The sequence below is a fragment of the Amblyomma americanum genome, chromosome 1 (assembly GCF_052857255.1).
Source record: "Amblyomma americanum isolate KBUSLIRL-KWMA chromosome 1, ASM5285725v1, whole genome shotgun sequence".
NCBI classification, from domain to species: domain Eukaryota; kingdom Metazoa; phylum Arthropoda; class Arachnida; order Ixodida; family Ixodidae; genus Amblyomma; species Amblyomma americanum.
In genome coordinates, this window is record NC_135497.1 from 504,013,001 (window position 1) to 504,031,636 (window position 18,636).

General features: G+C 45.2%; 2 protein-coding genes across 2 annotated transcripts; one reads left to right on the forward strand and one right to left on the reverse strand.

The window, feature by feature from the left end:
• Nucleotides 1-44: 44 nt before the first annotated feature.
• On the reverse strand, nt 45-12,594 carry LOC144116137 (uncharacterized). The gene is made up of 8 exons (XM_077650840.1): nt 12,281-12,594; nt 11,726-11,940; nt 7,268-7,342; nt 7,039-7,188; nt 5,536-5,661; nt 2,844-3,073; nt 955-1,114; nt 45-467 (listed from the first exon to the last, which is right to left on the reverse strand). Exons 2-8 carry the CDS (start codon nt 11,937-11,939, stop codon nt 97-99), a joined length of 1,326 nt encoding a protein of 441 aa, XP_077506966.1. The 5' UTR covers nt 11,940; nt 12,281-12,594; the 3' UTR covers nt 45-96.
• Nucleotides 12,595-14,921: 2,327 nt separating this feature from the next.
• Nucleotides 14,922-17,587, forward strand: LOC144116138 (uncharacterized). Its single transcript, XM_077650841.1, has one exon. It carries the CDS (start codon nt 14,993-14,995, stop codon nt 17,078-17,080), a length of 2,088 nt encoding a protein of 695 aa, XP_077506967.1. The 5' UTR covers nt 14,922-14,992; the 3' UTR covers nt 17,081-17,587.
• The last annotated feature ends 1,049 nt before the right edge of the window (nt 17,588-18,636 follow it).

Here is an 18,636-nt window from a genome sequence, read left to right on the forward strand (position 1 = left end):
AGCAGCTACCAAATGAAACAAGCAAACAGGAATTTCAGAAAAATGTTTTTTTATTTCTCATGTGCCCGTGGGGCAATAACCCATGTGGCAAGGGTGCTACGTGGGGTGGCTGGGCGTGACGAGGAGGCTGTGGGGGGGGGCAGGGGAAGGGGCAGAGCTTGGGTGGAGGGTGGCTGGGCGTGAGGAGGAGGCTGTGGGGGGGGCAGAGCTTGGGTGGACCCCTGAGGGGGACAGGATGGCCATGCCTGGAGGGGTTGCAGGGCAGGAGGCTGACGGCGCGCCTGGGCAGGGTGCTGACCCAGCACAGGGGTTAGCAGGTGGCGCTTGAGCGTGAGACTCAGGAGGCTCTAAAGCTTGCGCATAGCGCCTCTTTCGGCCGCCCCCTCGGTCGCACGCACCGGGCAGCCACCTGCCAATAAAACCCTGTGCTGCCAGGATGTCGACACCCTGCCTCTCGCAGATGGCATCTGTGCAAGGTGAGTGTGCATTAAGACCAAGAAATGCAACTTTTAAAACGATACACTTCCTGCAAGCATATGGAAATCCAAGTTCATGATTTGACACAGAAAAACCACACGTTACTGACACGCAAGGTATCCCAACAAACAACACAAGTACTGTACAGTAGTGAAATGCAAAAAAAATGAGCTATCATGAAGGCACTGCAGTCAACGTCAAAGTGGCCATTGCAGGGAAGTTCATGACAACGGATTACAATATGACAAATGGAAATGATTGGTTTGATTGAGGGCATCTGCTGCTTCTTTATGGAGTTTTATGACTAAGACCCCCAAACTAATCACATAAACACAGCAACAGAATATTCATCAGCTGTTATAAAAAATTACAGTAAGATACAGCAAGAAAATAGCTTGGAAAAACTTGTACATGTTTAAAAGCAGGAATCTCAATATTTCTAAATTAAAAGCTACAGCAATTCAAAATCAGGTATACCTGTTGCCACCCTGCACAGCTTTGTGCCAACGAATGGCCGTTTTCCTTTCCTCCCCCGCAGGCTGAATAGTCTCTGTACAGCCACCCCCATCACAGCACCCATGACATTCGCCGCCACCTCCTTTAAATTGTTTCCGCCTAGGCGGAGAAGCTGCTTCTTCTGAAAGGAAAAATTTGCAGTTGCCCAACGGTTATTTCACATGAAAAATCACATTCTATAACCACTTAACTTGTAGAACGCAATAGCAAAGACAACGGTGTGACTTCGAAAGTAATCGTAGTATACCTGCTACAACACAGCAGCAATTATAGTGTTTTTTTTACACCTCATGTGAAACACTTCTTACATTTTGACCACCGTAACAGCATCAAGAAGTTCAATATTAAATTGTTTAGCACTCGTAAGGGAATACTCCACGGTGATTCATGTCTTATGCATCACTACAGGGAAAATATGCAACTAAAATTAGCATCTATGGTTCTTGAAACTGTCCTGGTTGGAGTGGAGTACTGCACTTTAATTAATGAAAGGCATAAAAAGCAATAGCCAGGCAAAAGACTGATCAAAGCTGTCTCCTTAATTGGAAAACAACGAATAATGTAAAAATTAGCTCCGAAACAGCACTCCCAGTCAATCGTCTCAAACCAATAATTAAAATAATTTGTGTGCCACCTTAACTCAGCCAAACTTTGTGAACAGAATACATACCAAAAAATAGACTTAACATTACACTACACTAGCTTCATGAGGCTCAATACTTTGATGGAATGTGCCACAAATAGTATAGTAGAGCATAACATAGTCCTGTGATTAAATAAATCAAGACAGCCTTAAAATATCTATTGAAAGCATTGTTAGCAGCACAGATACAGTACTCTGTAATTCAAACTTCAAGGTAACAGAGATTTTCGTCTGAATCATCAGAGTTGCACCCTCATATATCCAAGCAGGTAAACCTTGCCTTAGTACCCCATCAGTATCAGTGAAGAACTTGCTCATGTGGCCAAGAATGTGCTATATGTCAATGACAGCATATAATTACTAATCAAAATGTTAATTACTCTTGTTAATTCTCGCCCTGTTTCCTTCGCACCTTTTCCATCAGCTGAAATTGTGCTATATACCCCGATACAGCTGTGCTGTCCGTGTTAATTTCTTTCCTTTGTACCATCTTGTGTGCTTTGTTGCAAAGGTCATGAACCCTATAGTTGATGCTTTTAAACGAATATGCCATGTGAACTACAAGCACTGAACTAGTAGGAAGCTAATGACAACAGGCCTGACCTACCACTAGCTGCCGTGAAAGCGGCAATGGGGATTAATTGCATAGTGCCTGCAGTCCGCTTATAGCCAAGGATCTTGATAAGGAGCACACGGCTGCGCTTGGGAGCTTATAAAGTGCATTAAATAGGGTCTATTTTGAAGAAACGTTCAATCCGATTTTAGAAGGAACAGAAACAATGCATTCCTTTCGAATGTAGAAGAAGCAAAAACAATTAAGGCACTTATTTCGAATAAAAAAGAAACAAATGTTAATTCTGTACGAGAGTTTGGATTTTTCACTGTAATACAGGAATTAGACTTAGTATAAAGTAATCTATGCAACTGTCATGTTCGGTATAAGTGGGCGCGACTGTTTCCGGAATTTTCAGTTGTAATAAAACAGACTATTAACAATGTCACAGTAACCCTACTATGTGCGGACTTTTCAAAATTCATCCATTCCCACTATATTAGCTGAAAACTTATACAAGAACAGCATGATTATGGCTTAGGCATGGCAAGCATCTACTTCTGGGGCTCAGATTTTTCAATAAATATCTCAACTATATACATTAAGCACCCAACAGACTACTGTAATAAAACATTGAATGAAAAATTAAATTACCAGGGCAGCTGCTACTCTGTCATCTCTGACAGCAGCTTCTGCCGCCTCAAAATCTTCAATACTGAAGGCTGGCAGCTGAGGGCACAGTGGCGGGAGGGAGCTCACAGGAGGAGACGGCGACCGTGTCCTCGGCTCTTGCCGAGCTTGCTCCAGCCGGCTCACCCTCTGCAGGATTTCCCGCTGCTGCTGCCGTATTTCTAGCAGCAGCCGCAGCACCTTGAGCATTGTCGCTGAAACGAGCAAGGTTTCCAGTGAGGGCAGGCTTTCACAGCAGATGTATATATTTACACCTCAAGGACGCAATATGAGCAATATACTGCATTTACACGCTTGCAAGTCGACCTATTGTTTTCAAATTTGAAAATCCGAAATGCGGGTGTTGGCTTGCAACCGAAAATCAGAGCATGGCACCATAAATAAAGGGGAGACAAACTAGCATCAGGGATGATGCGGTAAATGAAATTTTATGTTTGCTCCACAGCTCTGCCCAGAATTTTCTGCATGGTTCTTGAGAACGATTTTTCGTTTTCCTTTCTACTTTTAGCTGTATGCTCAGCACTCTTGGGAGTGTTGATAGTTGATGAAAGGGGCACTGTTCCAATTGCAGTGGAACTGCCACTCAGAACAGCAACGCTTGCAGGGAGTGCCGGTACCTGATGAAAACTTAAAAACAGCGCCATAAAGACAGACTAGAAGATGGGCGAGCGCTGTTTTTGGTTCTTCACTGATGCACCAGCTCACTCTGTTGTTGGTTCTTCTGCAGCTGACAAAAGAGCTGATGCCACGCACACAGTTTCTCTGTGGCTGTTTGATGCATGTAATGTCTCCTGGCTACATATTTTACCAGTTTGTAATGCGGTGCTTCATCAATTGTGCTCAGGGCCAAGTAATGGCGCGTTCACACTTGGTGGACATTCGGCAGAGAGAACGAGCGGAATCCGCTGCCGCGGCAGAGATTGCGCCGAAATACCAAGCGGTAAGCCTGATCGGTCCAGGACCGAATTCTGCCACCGGAAAAAAATCCGCCGAATCCCGTCAGCCAATAGGAAGGAGAGTACGAAGTTCGGCAACAAACATGGCGACGCCCTTCGGTGCGGGACGCCTCGTTTGGGACTGAATTCGTCGCTGTTACTGCCTGTTTGAGCGCGTTCAATGCCCATAAAAGCGCCAGCGCTCTTTCGCTTTGTCTCATCTCACCCATAAAAAAAGTGTGAGTGATAAATGTGTTCTTTTTTTATTTTAGGTGACGATCCTTTCCTTTTTTAAAAAGGCTTGAGAGTAACCACCAGATGGCGCCACTAGGCTAATCTTATGTATTTAAAAGCGACAATGCTAGAAATGGCGTAACGTCTGGCAAAATAGCTGCATTTAGCGTAAGTAAGCGTGCATACAGTTATTGTATGTAGACAGCATGGATTAACCTCTTGCCATATCTGTGTACGCCTTGAGCAGACGACACACAGACGATGAGCGCAGACGAGGTGGTTGGGAAGTGTGAACGATGCAGCTTTTTCGGTGGCAGAGGATTTCGCTTGCTCTCTCCGCCAAGTGTCCAAGAGTGAATGCCCCTTAAGCATTCGGTGCTTCTTCACGAATATGTTCAAGATGGCTGTCATCCTTCAGAGAACAACTGCGCACCTGGCCGCAAGTTTGACATATCAGGACGGGTAATGCAAATGTGGTGGATGCCTCGAGGGAACATATTTGTGGCTGTTCTACACGATGTCATGGTGAGGTTGTTTGTGAAGTGCGAGATTCTGCAGGATGATGAACTGCTGTGGAAGATTTCACTGGACGTCAGAACAATTAACACCCTGTGGGACTGCAGCATCGATGATGGTAATGTAAACCAACACTGGGCGTCAACATGCTCTGCATTAAGCTACTAAATTGCCATTGATTCCACCACAAGGCACAGCTGCTCTATCCCTTGCAGATCTATATATCAAAAATGCACCATGCACTGACAATGCCTTAGTTAAAAATAGCTGCTCTGAATACTGTTCCTTCTATGTACCACCAGTTTTCTATTCAGCTTGGTTGCCATTTTGATTGCCGTCACATCATGGCAAGGATGGAAACAGCCATAAGTGTATTCTTCCATTGTGACAACAGCTGCCAGTGGTAGTGAGAAAGCACAGCAGGCTGGGCACATAAAAAATATATGCACAAAAACTAGAGAAACTGTATAGAGTACAGTGACCACTTTGCAGTCCTGAGCCACAATCTGTAATGTTTGTTTTATTTCTATTGGTCCGTCTTTAAAAGGTTGTGGCTTTCTAGTGGCATAGGCCAAAGGAAACAACAATAACAGAACCAAAACCACAATCCAGAACCAAAAAAAGAAATTAAAGGAAACAAACTGCTACTCGCCGGGAAAACACACTGCAACTAGTTAGTAGGAATGAGATAGAGCTGTGGAAGTGTCAAGTAGCAAATTTTATCACCGCTTAGGTTCAGTACTTCTATTAAGAATTACTTGCAGCAGGCATATTTATACAAACAGTGGTCATTTTCAAAGCACACGTTTTGAAATATCCACCAACTAGGCCTCCTTTAAGGCAAAACAGAACTTCTACCAAGGCCTGTTTAGGCTCATACTTCAAAAAAATAGATTCTCATCCTATCCTCTCACTGCATTCTCGTCTTTTCAGGCTCTTCATATACAAGTAAAGAAAGCGAAAAGCCTTACGATCGCTAGTTGCTTCCTCCACATCCTCAAGGTCACCTGCAGTGGAGGCCGAACCAGCCGGGCAGCCCGCAGTGCAATTTGCACCAGCTGGTGTGGCCGCCTCCATTGAGTGGCTGCTAAGCAGGGCTGAAGTTGGACACGAACATGAAGCATTAGTGTTGATGCAGGAAGAACGGAAAAATTACTCAGTATAAAACAGGTAATGCTACACAGATAATGCCAAAATGCTACATCAGCACTTCTGCTGAAAGGATACATATATATACACCGTAACTGCCTCGTACAGAATTAGCATTAAGCATTTATGAGCTCCCATTCATTAAGACCATGCTTGTTCAGGGTGTCATCTCATTCTACCAGATTTAGTAATTTAAACTGCTCCTTTATTCTGGCGGACCCTCAAAAACACAAAAAGCCTTAACGAAGCTGTATGCTGCCCCAGCTGGTATCATGCTGCAAATTTGAAAGCACAAGAACAACTTGAATGAGAGAACCGCAGATTTGAGTTGCATGCTACAGGTGGGATTAGCCTTGCTTATTCTGCTGGCAATTGATTACATTCTGATGAATTACAATATTAAAATTCTCTCCTGCCTTTGGCAGTTACATTGTGCAAGTCAATGCTGACTATGACTTCACAGGTGGGCTGTTAATGAAAAATGTTTATAAACCCAGTTGTGAGCAGCGTTTGTCCCATCCAGTCCTCTTGTCCCTGTCTTCTGTGCACTTTTAAATTTTCAGTACAAAAACTATATTCTACCTTCCATCCTTTGCTTGAAAACAATGAAATGCTAAACTTCATGACTCAATTTTTACAGTACCTCACTACAATTGCTCTTCTCGGCAAACCTATCGTTGCAATGTTTTTTTAGGTGCCTTTTAAAATTGCCAGTCTCGCCAATGTAGACACTGTCACATTCGGAACACGGGACGCCGTAAACAACGCCCGGGTACATTTTTCTCAGAAAGAACGTCTGACATCAATCACCGCATGCTTCGGTCTTCTGAGGGTACAGCGCATGCCTACACAGGTGTGACTGGTGATTTTAAAGGCACCAAAAAGAACATTGTAACAACGATAAAAACCAAGAAGTGATCTCTAAAGCTACCACCTAACACTGTATCAACTGGCCATGACATCGTCTAAGGATAGGGCACACGTGTTGACAACTGAAAGAATCTGTTCCGTTGCCTTCACCTCAAATTGTTCTTCAGCCCTTGAAAATAACTTCTCCCTCTTGAAAGGTTTTCAAGGACTCGCATGGACTCTGTGGTAAAGGGGTTTTTGCTATGCAGGAAAGCAGACTTAATGCAGTTTTGCAACAGGGTCTTAATTGAGCTCAAATTCATGAGTCACCCATATGCATTTTTTGCGATCAATAAAAAGCAGGCACGGCTAGAGGGTGGGTGTCCCCCCTTTCTCCTATGTGATATTACCATAAATTCACTAAGCCATAACTGAAACAATGCAAATCTAAAGGCTAGACACAGATAAAGGCTTACAGGGTGGTGATATCAGCCGGGGTGGCGATGGCAGCTGGGGTGGTGGCGACGGGAGCCGGGGTGGTGGCGATGGCAGCCGGGGTGGTGGCGATGGCAGCCGGGGTGGTGGCGATGGCAGCCGGACGTCAGGCCCATCCGGACCTTCATTGCCTAAAACAGAAAAATGCGTGCATATTTTGAATATGCATTAATTTTACTAATGTTTAAAAATTTAGGATTTTCCACTTACCAGAAATTGCAGAGCTTTCCACTGCAGAGCTCATCTCATATTTCTTAGCTTTTTTCTCTGCATTCTTGTATGATCCTGCAAAAGGTTAGAGATCAAACACCCAACTCAAGTGCAGTCCACACTAAAATTGCTGCTTCACATGAAAATAAGGCAAACATTTAATGCAACAATTCCTGGATATTACTTTTAATGCAATAATTCCTGGCTATTGCAAACACAAACACTTTACAGTAGGCATCTTGAAGCAGCCTGTGGGCTATGAAAGGAAATGTAGGGAAGGGATGTAGATTATCATGTGACCTTGGTGGCCAAGCACACAGCCTCTGTGGTAGCATCGGTGGCCTTTGCTGCATATGTGGTTTATTTCCTGCTAGGCTGGAAGGTGGTAAACGATAATGCAACTATATTGAATTATGAAACCAGCCAGGCACCAAAATTCTAGAATACAGACCTTATAAGTTTTTCCTGTGATTAGCTTCTAGCTTGCGCTGAAAGAACTTTTAACAACGGACTACTTTGTCGTGGAGGCATTCTGTGCAGTGGCCCTGAATGTGGGCAGTTTCACTGCGGTACCGTCGATGCCAAGAGGCACTGCTTATACAGGGTGGCCAGTTTTTCTAGCACAATAGCCCCACCATCCTTCAACAAATCTGTAGTTACCGCGTCCTACGCAGCTGCTTTCCCCTTTTTCATAGCTTCTAAAGCTTTCTTAACCTCGGTCTTCGTTACTGGCAGAACGTTTGATTGCTCTTCTCTACTGCCAATCTCATTGTCCTCACTACTCTGAATAATGTATAGGTCAGTATAGAACTGCTCTGCTACTTTGACAAACTTGTCCATATTAGTAATGACATTGCCCCCTTATTTGTCCCTAAGCGCCTATATATCTGATCTCTGCCTACGCCTAATCTTCTTGTCACTGCTTCCAGGCTGCCACAGTTCTTTAAGAATGCTCGATTTTCTCCATATTATACTTCCTTATGTCGTATACTTTACGCCTGTTGATCAGCTTTGATAGCTCTGCCAGTTCTATCTTGTCTGTTGGGTTGGAGGCTTTCACACTTTCTCATGTCTTAATCAAATCTTTCATCTGCTTGGATAGTTTACTGGTAAAGAACTTCTTCCCTGCACTCCTCCCCCTGAACTACTTCTTCACTGCACTCGGTAATATCTCTGAAATTTTATTGTTCACTGCGTCTACACTGAGGTTGTCTTCCTCGGTTAAAGCTGAATATGTGTTCTGTAGCGAAATCCTGAATTATTCTACCTCCCCTCTTACCGCTAATTTGTTGATGGACTTCTTTACTAGTCTTTTCCGTTCCCTCTTCAAGTCCAGACTAATTTGAGACCTTACCAATCTGTGGTCACTGCATCACACCTTTCTGATTACTTCCACATGCTGCACAATGCCAGGGTTAGAACACAGTTTGAAGTCAATTTTATTTTTAGTCTCCTCGTTAGGGCTTTTCGATGTCCACTTTCGGCTCTTCCGTTTTCTGAAGAAAGTATTCATGATTCTCAAGTTATTGCGTTCAGCGAACTCAATACCTACCTTCTGCTATTCCTAGTGCCAATGCCATATTCATCTACTGCCTGGTCTCCAGCCTGCTTTTTGCCAACATTGGCACTGAAGCCTCCCATTAGTACAGAACACTGCATTTTTACTTTCCCCATTGCCAATTCTACATTTCACAGAAGCTTTCCACTGCCTGGTCATTATGACTACATGCAGGCGATTAGGCCTGTGGGAAGACAGCTAGCCGTTCTCATGTGGGCTCTGCAAGAAACAGGCAAGCGTTGGCAAGGCTGACATATTCAGTTGATCTACTTAAATTAGGGCATGAGGCAGGCACTTGTGTGTGTTGAAAGCTCCCGCAACGCACACTGGTGACACACTAAGCTATCTGTGTATAAAAGACAAAATCTGTGTTAATTTTTTGTAAGGCTTTTAATGACTGATCACCAACCACGTGCAGTAATTTTGGTTTCAAAGCTGCCCCTGTCTTGTGCGCCCAATGCTTTTGCTTACTTAAAACTAACAGGTACATGCGCATGCATCGACTGACACCACAGCTTGTTGGTGCGCACTTTCAAATGATGCGGTAGACATCAGTGTATACACAGATCACTGCGTATTATTCGCCTAAAACCGCTAAATAATTTATACAGTTGACTCCCGATATTTTTAAGCCGCTTAATTGGAATTTCCAGTTAATTAGAAGTGAAGCATATTTTGGTCCCGTCAGTTTAGCATATAACCCTACAGAAGAAATCACTCGATAATTGAACATTATTATATAGACTGGGTTCCTGATAACTGCACTGTCATGGTGCAGCAAATGTTGCAATGCAGAGAGACATCCTCCTGTTTGTATGATTTCTCTGTGCTGCTTGCTGGCAGCAGAAAAATTTCATAATGATATCAGCAGCTCTTCTATCTCATTACTTTCAAGCAATTCGTGGAACAGCGTTACAAATATATATTGTCACAGCAAAAGTGATGCAAGAAAGTACCAGCGGAGCCTTCAAGTGACAAAGCAAACCACCCGATTCTGTACACCTATCTTTCTTCGACTAGTTCACAGTGCCACTGCAATGTGGAGTCAAATTTCACGCACATTAGCAAAACATTGTAGTAGATAAGCTTGTTAGCATGAAATCCATTTGCAACAAAGGTCGATGACTGCCATAAGAATGGAACGGCTAAAACAGACATTTTGGGGTTTCCTTCGTTACAGCAAGGTTCAACTGAATATTTTTAAACATCAGCAATTATTCGCCAATTATAAGGCTCTGATTTCCAAATTCAAGAGCGCACACTGCCGCTCTTGAAGGCCTTCGAAATCACCACCAAGTTTCGTGCTGCTTCACTGTCTCAATACATTATACATGGCCCGCATGTCGCATTCAGTGCCCATCGGTTGCCAGGCGGCCATGCTGTGCTGAACCACTGCCAGACTGCCTCTAGCTTACCGCTGCCTCTGTTTGCTCACACAGAGTTGATTCCCGTCCATCCGCAGCTTCACTATGGTTTTGTGCATTATCCTCAGTGGCTCCAATCATAGCGACAGGTACAGGCACAAGAAGAAGCAGACTAACATGAACTTAGCACAAGAACTCCAAGATCCCAGAGCACAAAGAGCTGCAGGTTGTGGCTGGCTCGGACTAAGCAAGACAATTTGGACCCCAAGAGTCTCAATTTACAAGAGTACAGAGTGCACTTTGTGACAGATAAGAGGTTTGGGTCGTGAACTTAATGTCTGCAAAGCTATGGTGAGCAAGGACTACACCCTGAAGAAGTGAATGTTTTTGTTTCGAGTGAAGCCATCTGACTTGTTTGACAACCCAAACACAGACTGGGCCCTGCGTCACTGCATATACCTTGGCTACAGCACTAGGCAAAGTGGTTCATCACCACGGCCACAGCCAGCAACAACGGCAGAAAGGACAGCATGCTGAGGCCGAGCTTTAGGTATCGTAGACTCGTTGCAGACAGGATCCTCGACCAGCAGCTCGTGAAATATTTTTGTACCTCCAATGATTTGAGGTTTCCATTCTTTCTAATGTCACAAAGCTGGAAGAGTAAACTAGATAGTTCACGATCCCTGTGGGTCACTTCAGACCACATCATCATCTATCATTGCATCGTAACCCGGCCACACTATGTATGCATGCATATTGTCGCACATTTCCACCTTTTTTGTGCAGCGCACATGCACCGATCCAGCAAGTTCAAAGTAATAGCCTGCATTGAATAGCCAATTCCCCTGTGGAGGCAGCATCACGCCTGAAAGGATAAGGAAATAATCCAAAGCATCTAAGGAGCAGTCAGGCCACGCAAGGCGGACGGTCTGGGATCGAGTGGTTTGGCGGCATGGCCGCCAGCGCTTGATAGGAGCAGAAGTCACGTCACGAGCAAGCCATATATTGACTCAATTGCTGCTGCAGCTAACTGTGCAGCAACTAGTGTTCATCTCCTGAGTCGTAGACAATTGGTTTGAAAGTCATTGAAATGCCCATGTGATAGAGATATCTTTTCAATCACGAGCGATAAACTTGGACAAGAACAAAGCACAGTCAGTCCTAAATGTTTTCAAACCTGTAGAGTCCAGTGACCTCGAAAACTGGATATCACCATAAAACAAGGCATTGCAGTGTTTGAGATCACATGCGAATTTGGACTGGCAATCGCTTTTGATGCAGATGAAGCAATGATATCAGCTCACAAATGCATGTGTGCATCATTCATTAGCCTCCGAGTTTTGAAAAGATTAGTCACTTGACAGGCTAGCAAAAGGCGCCCGTGTGCTGTGAAGTGTTGGCGCACGTTAAAGCCGGTTAAAAAATCCGGGACCCTCCAATACAGCGCCCGTCACAGCCCATGCGTCGCTTCGGGATGCTAGACACCACAATTCACAATTGCACACATAGCGTTATCCCGGCAATAAAACCACTTACTGCATGTTGTGACGACAGCGACTGGGCAGCGGAACCACTCGCACCCTGGGGCGGATGGGTCCGCCTCCTCTCGAGCGAGGCGGATTACCTCCGCGGCTCGCCTTTTCGGCCAGTGGCAATGCTGCCAGTCGTGGGACAGCCACCCGACAGGGACGACAGCCAAGCTGTCGTCCTCCATCGGGAACTTCACTACCGCAAACGGTTTTGGTGGCATGCTGCAAGGAGTAAAGCGATGCAAACAAAGATTAGTGCGTAAACTGATTTTTCACAAGCTCGCTCGCCCTATTCTCATGTTCCTCTCGCACGAAGGTCTCGCGACACATCTCAGAAGCAATACAACGCAGCGTTAAGAAAATAAGTGCATGAAAAAGGCATACAATTGAAGGTGCACATGTCGGTCCGAACCCATGTGGCAAGCTAGCCTCCCACATGACTATAAAATAGTACAATTACAGAACAGGGCAACAAATGACGCCTCTCCCCTTATTGCTACTCATGACAGTAGGCTCACGAGGAAACAAAAGAAGCTACTAACAAAAAAGCGTAAATACTTACGCAAGTGGCGGGCTTGAAGATCACGGGAAAACACGATGTATACACAGCGACGACCGAACAAAGAAAGAGATGGCATCCGTCGGAGCGGTCGGACGGGCAGCAAGGGTTGCCAGATAGCTCCAAGCACAGGTAGCCAAGCTGGCCTCCGTAGTAGCCCAAATAAAGCCAAAAAACTTTGTTTTTGCATGGAAAACTCCTTAGCCATATTAAACTATTTTTCGCAAGTATATCTACATAATACTATTAGAAGTAGCGCAAGGCTTGCCTGCAAGCGAGTTCATGATTAAGCAAATGTGGTGTTTATCATAAACGTCGTGTTTTATTTTTTTCTCAAAGCATAGCAGTATCGGGAAAATAACAACACGCAAAAAACATCGCACAGTAAACTCACTCAGTAATGATATGCATTCAGCAATGCATATAGGTACAGCTCACGACATTTTCACTAAACACAATAAAATAAATACACTACAATAAATTCCAAGACAAACTCTAGTACAGAGGTTGCGGCTAGACAAGATATAGCACAATAGACGGAAGTAGTCTAGAGAGGGATCTCAGGCATCGTGACCTGATTCGAAGGGGAAAAGTTTGGCCCATACATGGTCAGTGACCTTCAAATTCATCAGTATCATGCCTGACCATGGAGACGAACTTTCGTCGAGCCCTAGCATATATGTGTTCCCATTGATGTCTGAGCTGGCATTATCTTTGTTGTCCCTACCGTCATCAAACGCAGCCACCGAACAAATGTTCAGCCAGGTCTCGTTCACTATAAAACCTACCTGCGAAATAGAATGTAGATCTATAACAAGACTTTGCAAGCGCTCCTCCATGTACGTGAAGTTTGGTATGGCCGGGAATGGAGGCTGCTAGGATTTTAAACCGGCCAAGAATTTTTGTCCCGTCTCAGCCCTAAGACTTAGCTGAGCATTTGTTTGACGGCTGCGTTTGATGACGGCAGTGACAACAAAGAGAGTGCCAGCTCAGACATCAATGGGAAAGTCCGTCTGGAGGCATGATATACTGATGAATTTGAAAGTCACTGACCATGTCCAGGTTACGATAGACGTTTCTGAACCCATACGTACGGCTCATCATCTCGACATGCGCGGTCATGTGACCTTCAACTTCATCAGCGGGAACGTCTATCGGCTTTCCAACATTTTTTGCATTTATCACGCAGAACCGGGTATTGTCTGACAGATCGTCAACTTTCGTTTGAGCACGCGATTGTCAGATTCGATTGCATAAATTGACTTTGTTGCTACGAAATCACCGAATGGACAATAGACAAAACCGATGGAGTTCGGGTCGGCGCCGGTCACTCAGAAGCTTTAGGTTCGCAGTAATGCCTCTTCAGCTCACATTTAATGCAGGAAAAAAAAGAAGAAACGCTGCGGCACCTATCCAGCAGGAAACGTTTGTCAGAGATGCTGATCAGGGGAAGATATTTCGGGGCTGTCTAGAAAAAACCCTACCGCATGCCCTGAAATGTAACATATGTGCTGCTCCCATTCGGTGTTGTCGTTCTGCGTAGCTGCACGCAACTCAGCGTTTTCGCAAAAGAATTGGCGTAGTTACCGTACGGTAGAGCTAAAGCTCGCCGGACAGGGGCCGGGGTCTTCCACCGAAGCCCTTGTTCATTCGCTCAAATTAATTTCACCGATTACAAATCCAACAAAAGGCAAATTTTGATCATCGGTGTATATTTCCATATGTATTCTTTCTGCGTAGCAGCGTTCTCTACTTTTCAATGCACCGATTAAAGCGGCCTTCCAGTATAGCCAATTTATTCACAATTAATCGCAAGGCAGGTGCTATGCTGAGCCAACTTGACGCACACAAGCCGTTAGGTGTATGCGGGAAGACAAGATGTCTAGCACGGCCGCCATCACCTCGGACTATATTACGAATAATCAGCGGCGTCACATGAGGCCGGCGTACGTTTCTCCGTACTCATGCTGCCGTTTTGGAGTACCTGTGCTTCATTTGAAAGCCTGACGTAAAGGATTCTAGTACATTATATGAAAAGCAGTCAATGTGGGGGTAGCCCACGCACTTTAGGACCACGCTAGAACCACGCATTTTGTGCCTTGAGTTTTGTGTAAAGGCTGTTGGGCTGATGCCCCGTCTGTCCCGAGGCCCACACAATATTTCACGACAAGTTTTCTACCAGCTATCAGCGCTTAAATAGAGAAAATAGCCTCGATCTGCATCGATCACTGGCACAAAGCCGAGAAAGGCTGTAAACAAATCACAAAAAAATATAAATTACAGACAGTGACTACATTTGCTCCGGCAACTACAGTAGAGTGTAGCTCTCACTGGAGTGGATGGATGAGCGAGTCAAGGAGGCTATATGACCTGAACAGTTATTAGCGAGTGGTGGTAAATATGGAGGTGCGGCACGACCGTATTTTAGACGCATTCTACTAAGACGTGCCGCTGCGGCCACTTATTTTCTCCGTGAATTAAAAATAAAAACAACTCAACTATTTTTTTTATTTACTAAAGATAGTGACCTAATATAATACCGAATAATTCGCAACCGGAGGTCTTTTTTATGCACAGTGTTAACGCCTTTTTGTGATGTTTGTGCTTTTGTGCGCTGCGAGTATCTTCACTGTTAGGCCTCTTTTCGTTTTTAACTGTAGCTCTGAGCGGTTAGGTTTGTTGATTGTTCGTCACTCTGATCTTTAGCGCTCCGTCATGAGCATGGAGACGGAGGTCATGAGCAAGTGGCGGAGGTACCGTATCATCGAAAAAGAGTACAGGGAACTTTTAGGAGAGCTCGGTATCCGACGGCCACCGTCTACGCATCTGAAATCCTCCGGAAGCAAGAGAACGGGCGGCGAAGCGGCCTTGGACGTCGTCAGCGCCCCTCCACTCCCGCTACCGTCCGGAGCAAGCAAACGGCCGAATAGCGAAGCCTACGCAAGCGGCGCTTGCGCTAGTGGCAGCGGACGAGCTACTTCGTCGCTACCTGCAGACCCGTCGATGCCATCTGTTCAGAGCGAGCTCAACGAGCAGGCTTATGTGTCCGAGAGTTGCGCTGAAAGCCTTTCTAGCGAGCATACCGCTACCTCGTGCGACTCAAGCGATGAGACCTCGTCCACGAACAGCCTTACTGCTGAGAACGTGGAAATGGGCCAGCCTCGTGAGGAGTCTCCTGAGCTTTGTTATCGCCATCTCTCGACAGCGCAGGAGTTAGCTAGCATAGCTAGCAAGCACAATTTGACGCACGCCTGCATCAACGATTTGCTGGACTTCTGCCGTCGGCGTGGGATTGTAGAGCTCCCGAAAGATGCAAGGACCATCATGCAGACGGAGCGGAAAGCTAATTTAGAACACGGCGACTCGTTTGTGCATTTTGGCCTTGCTGAGGGAATTCAGCATGCTGTTGGCCAAGGACCAGCGCCTGAGAATGTCGAGCTGCACGCAAATATTGATGGGCTGCCTCTGCATAGGAGTAGCCAGACTGCACTCTGGCCAATTCTGTGCAGAGTAATTAACATCAAGAAATCTGAACCATTTATGGTCAGTGCGTACTGCGGTGCAGGGAAACCTCCGTGCCTCCAGGAATACCTCAGGCCTTTCATTGATGAAGTGCGCAACCTTAGTTGCAACGGACTGATGGTGAAAGGGGTGCACGTCAATGTGTGCTTAAAAGCCGTGATCTGTGACGCTCCAGCAAGGAGTTTCGTGAAGGCAATCACTGGCCACACAGGCTATCATGCCTGTGAACGTTGCAGCCAAAAAGGGCACTATCTGGAAAACAGGATGACTTTCCCTGACCTGCATGCACCACAGCGAACAGACTCCTCTTTTCGTTCGCAAGAGGATCGGCGCCATCACACTGGTGTTTCACCATTTACATCTCTGAACGTAGATATGGTGAAATGCTTTCCTACAGAGTATATGCATTTAGTCTGTTTGGGGGTTATGCGGCGGCTCCTTAGGAATTGGATATGCAAGGGGCACGCTGCCAGGCTGAGCCGGGCTGACAGGAGTGCACTCAACGACAAGCTGCGAGAAGCAGCAACTGCATTTCCAAAGTACTTTCAGAGGAAACCAAGGGGCACCGAAGAACTCGACAGATGGAAGGCCACAGAGTTCAGGTCTTTTTTACTATACCTGGGGCCTGTTCTCCTGAAATCCATCCTGCCTGATGAGCTTTATAAGCATTTTTTATATTTGCATGTATCTGTTAGGGTACTTGCCTCTCCTCAGCATCACAGAGACCTCAACCAGTTTGCTCACGACCTGCTGCGGTACTTTGTGCAAGAATTTGGCAGACTGTACGGACAAAAACAACTCGTGTACAATGTGCACACCCTTGCACACTTGGCAGAGCAATGCCTGGAGCATGGCACTGTCGATGAGTTCAGTGCATTTCCATTTGAAAGTTACCTAGGAAAGGTAAAGAAGAGACTGCGGACGACAAATAAGCCTCTGGCGCAACTCAGCCGACGAATGTCAGAGGTGAGGGCGTGCACACCGCTCTCTACAGGACAAGTGGGTGGTGACGTGAAAGTCGGTGACTGCTTTCTGGTGGATAACTGCGCTGTAGTCATTGTTGATCTCCTGGGGGGCAATGCCAAAGCTGGCATCTTGCCAAATGGCAGAGAGTTTTTTAGAGTCCCAATTGACTCTTCAAGGATGGACGTGCGTCGCTACAGTGCTCTTGGTCAAGAAACCAAAATCTGGCCCATTTCGTACATCAAGAATAAAGTTCGATGTATAAAGCTTCAGTACAAGAGGGGGCATGTCGTTTTCCCTTTGCTTCACCTTCAGTGAGGCTTTACATTTCTGTGGTGCCTGAAGGATTATGTGCCTCTATTAAGATAGCTGCAGATTGCAGCATCTTGCTTGAAGTGTTAATTGGTGCTGAAGACAGCAACTTCTACATCACCATCCTTTGCATGGTTTGGATTTGGTTGTATGGGGCTTAACATCCCATAGCGACTCAGGCTATGACAGACGCCATAGTTGAGGGGTCCAGAAATTTCGACCGCCATGCAGTTCTTTAACATGCACTGACATCGCACTGTACAAAGGCCTCTATAGTATTCAATGCTCATCAAAATGTGACTGCTGCAGCCCGGATGGAATCTGAATCTTTCAAGTCGGCAGCCAAGCACCATAACCACTGAGCCACCGTTGCATACTAGATCTGCATTGAAGCACTTGGAATTTCATCTTTTGGGGAACATCAACTTTGAAGCTATAATGGCCCTCTTCAGGGCCACCCAAATTTACTGGCAGGATCGTTGCTGCGCCTCCAGAAACTCCAGAACCCTCTTGTTCCCGGGAGCGCCTGCCTGTTTAATGAGTAGTAACAGTCAATCAGCATTATATAATCGTGTCATTCATGCTCCTGTTATTACCCCTATTTATGTAACCCCCCCCCCTCACACAATACTCCATGCTTGGAGCCTGTGAGGCAACGTGAATAAATAAATAATAAATAAATAAATAAAAAAGTATACTCTCAACTTGTTAGTATATAACAGACTGCAGAGTAGTGGGCAAAGAAAGATATTGAGAATGCAAGGCTGAATTAACACGCATTTATGTTAAATGTTAGGTAAGACTAGTGCATGCAGCTTAACTGCTTGTAAGTGATGCATTACTGACATGATTACAAAAAAGATATGGAAATTTAACTTGACAAACCTAGAGTTCAAACATCATAGGAGAGAAGGGATGCTCACTCACCTCTGGAAGCCACTTCATGGCACGGAAAGTTGTTGCATCGAATAATAAGTTTGAAATGACCTGCTTCTAAGCAGTGCACCACTTCTTAGTGTCCACCAGCAAAAACGGATTTCTGTCACTATGTAGTGAAGTGGCATCTGCTGTGATGGGCGCCCTTAATTGTTTGTGTCCCCTGCAGCTCTTTTCTCATGCCACCTAATTTCGGGCTGCTAAGATGAGCCTATAAAACTGCACACTTAACTTTCGTAAATGCAGTTTCACCCATGTTGTAAATATGCTGAGGATGAAGTGCATCAACACTTGGTACGAGCCACACCAGAAAGTAGATCTGTTTCTAGGAAGGAGCTCCCTTCAAACACTTGTTTCAATGCAGTCTTTGAATTACGTCACTTAATTAGCACGAGACACATCATATTTTCAGCACTTTAATTTAACATGACTATATATTGCTTTAAAAAGAAATTGAATAATCTAGCTGTGTAACCATATATATGTCTGCTCATGACATGAGGCTTGGGCTATTTATACTGAATAAAAGTACCATACAGCATCAGGTTTGTAGCAAAAAATTCGAAGCTGCTGCTACTTTAAGGGATGCCAAGGACAAATCTGATGGATTACTGCTGTCTGAAAAC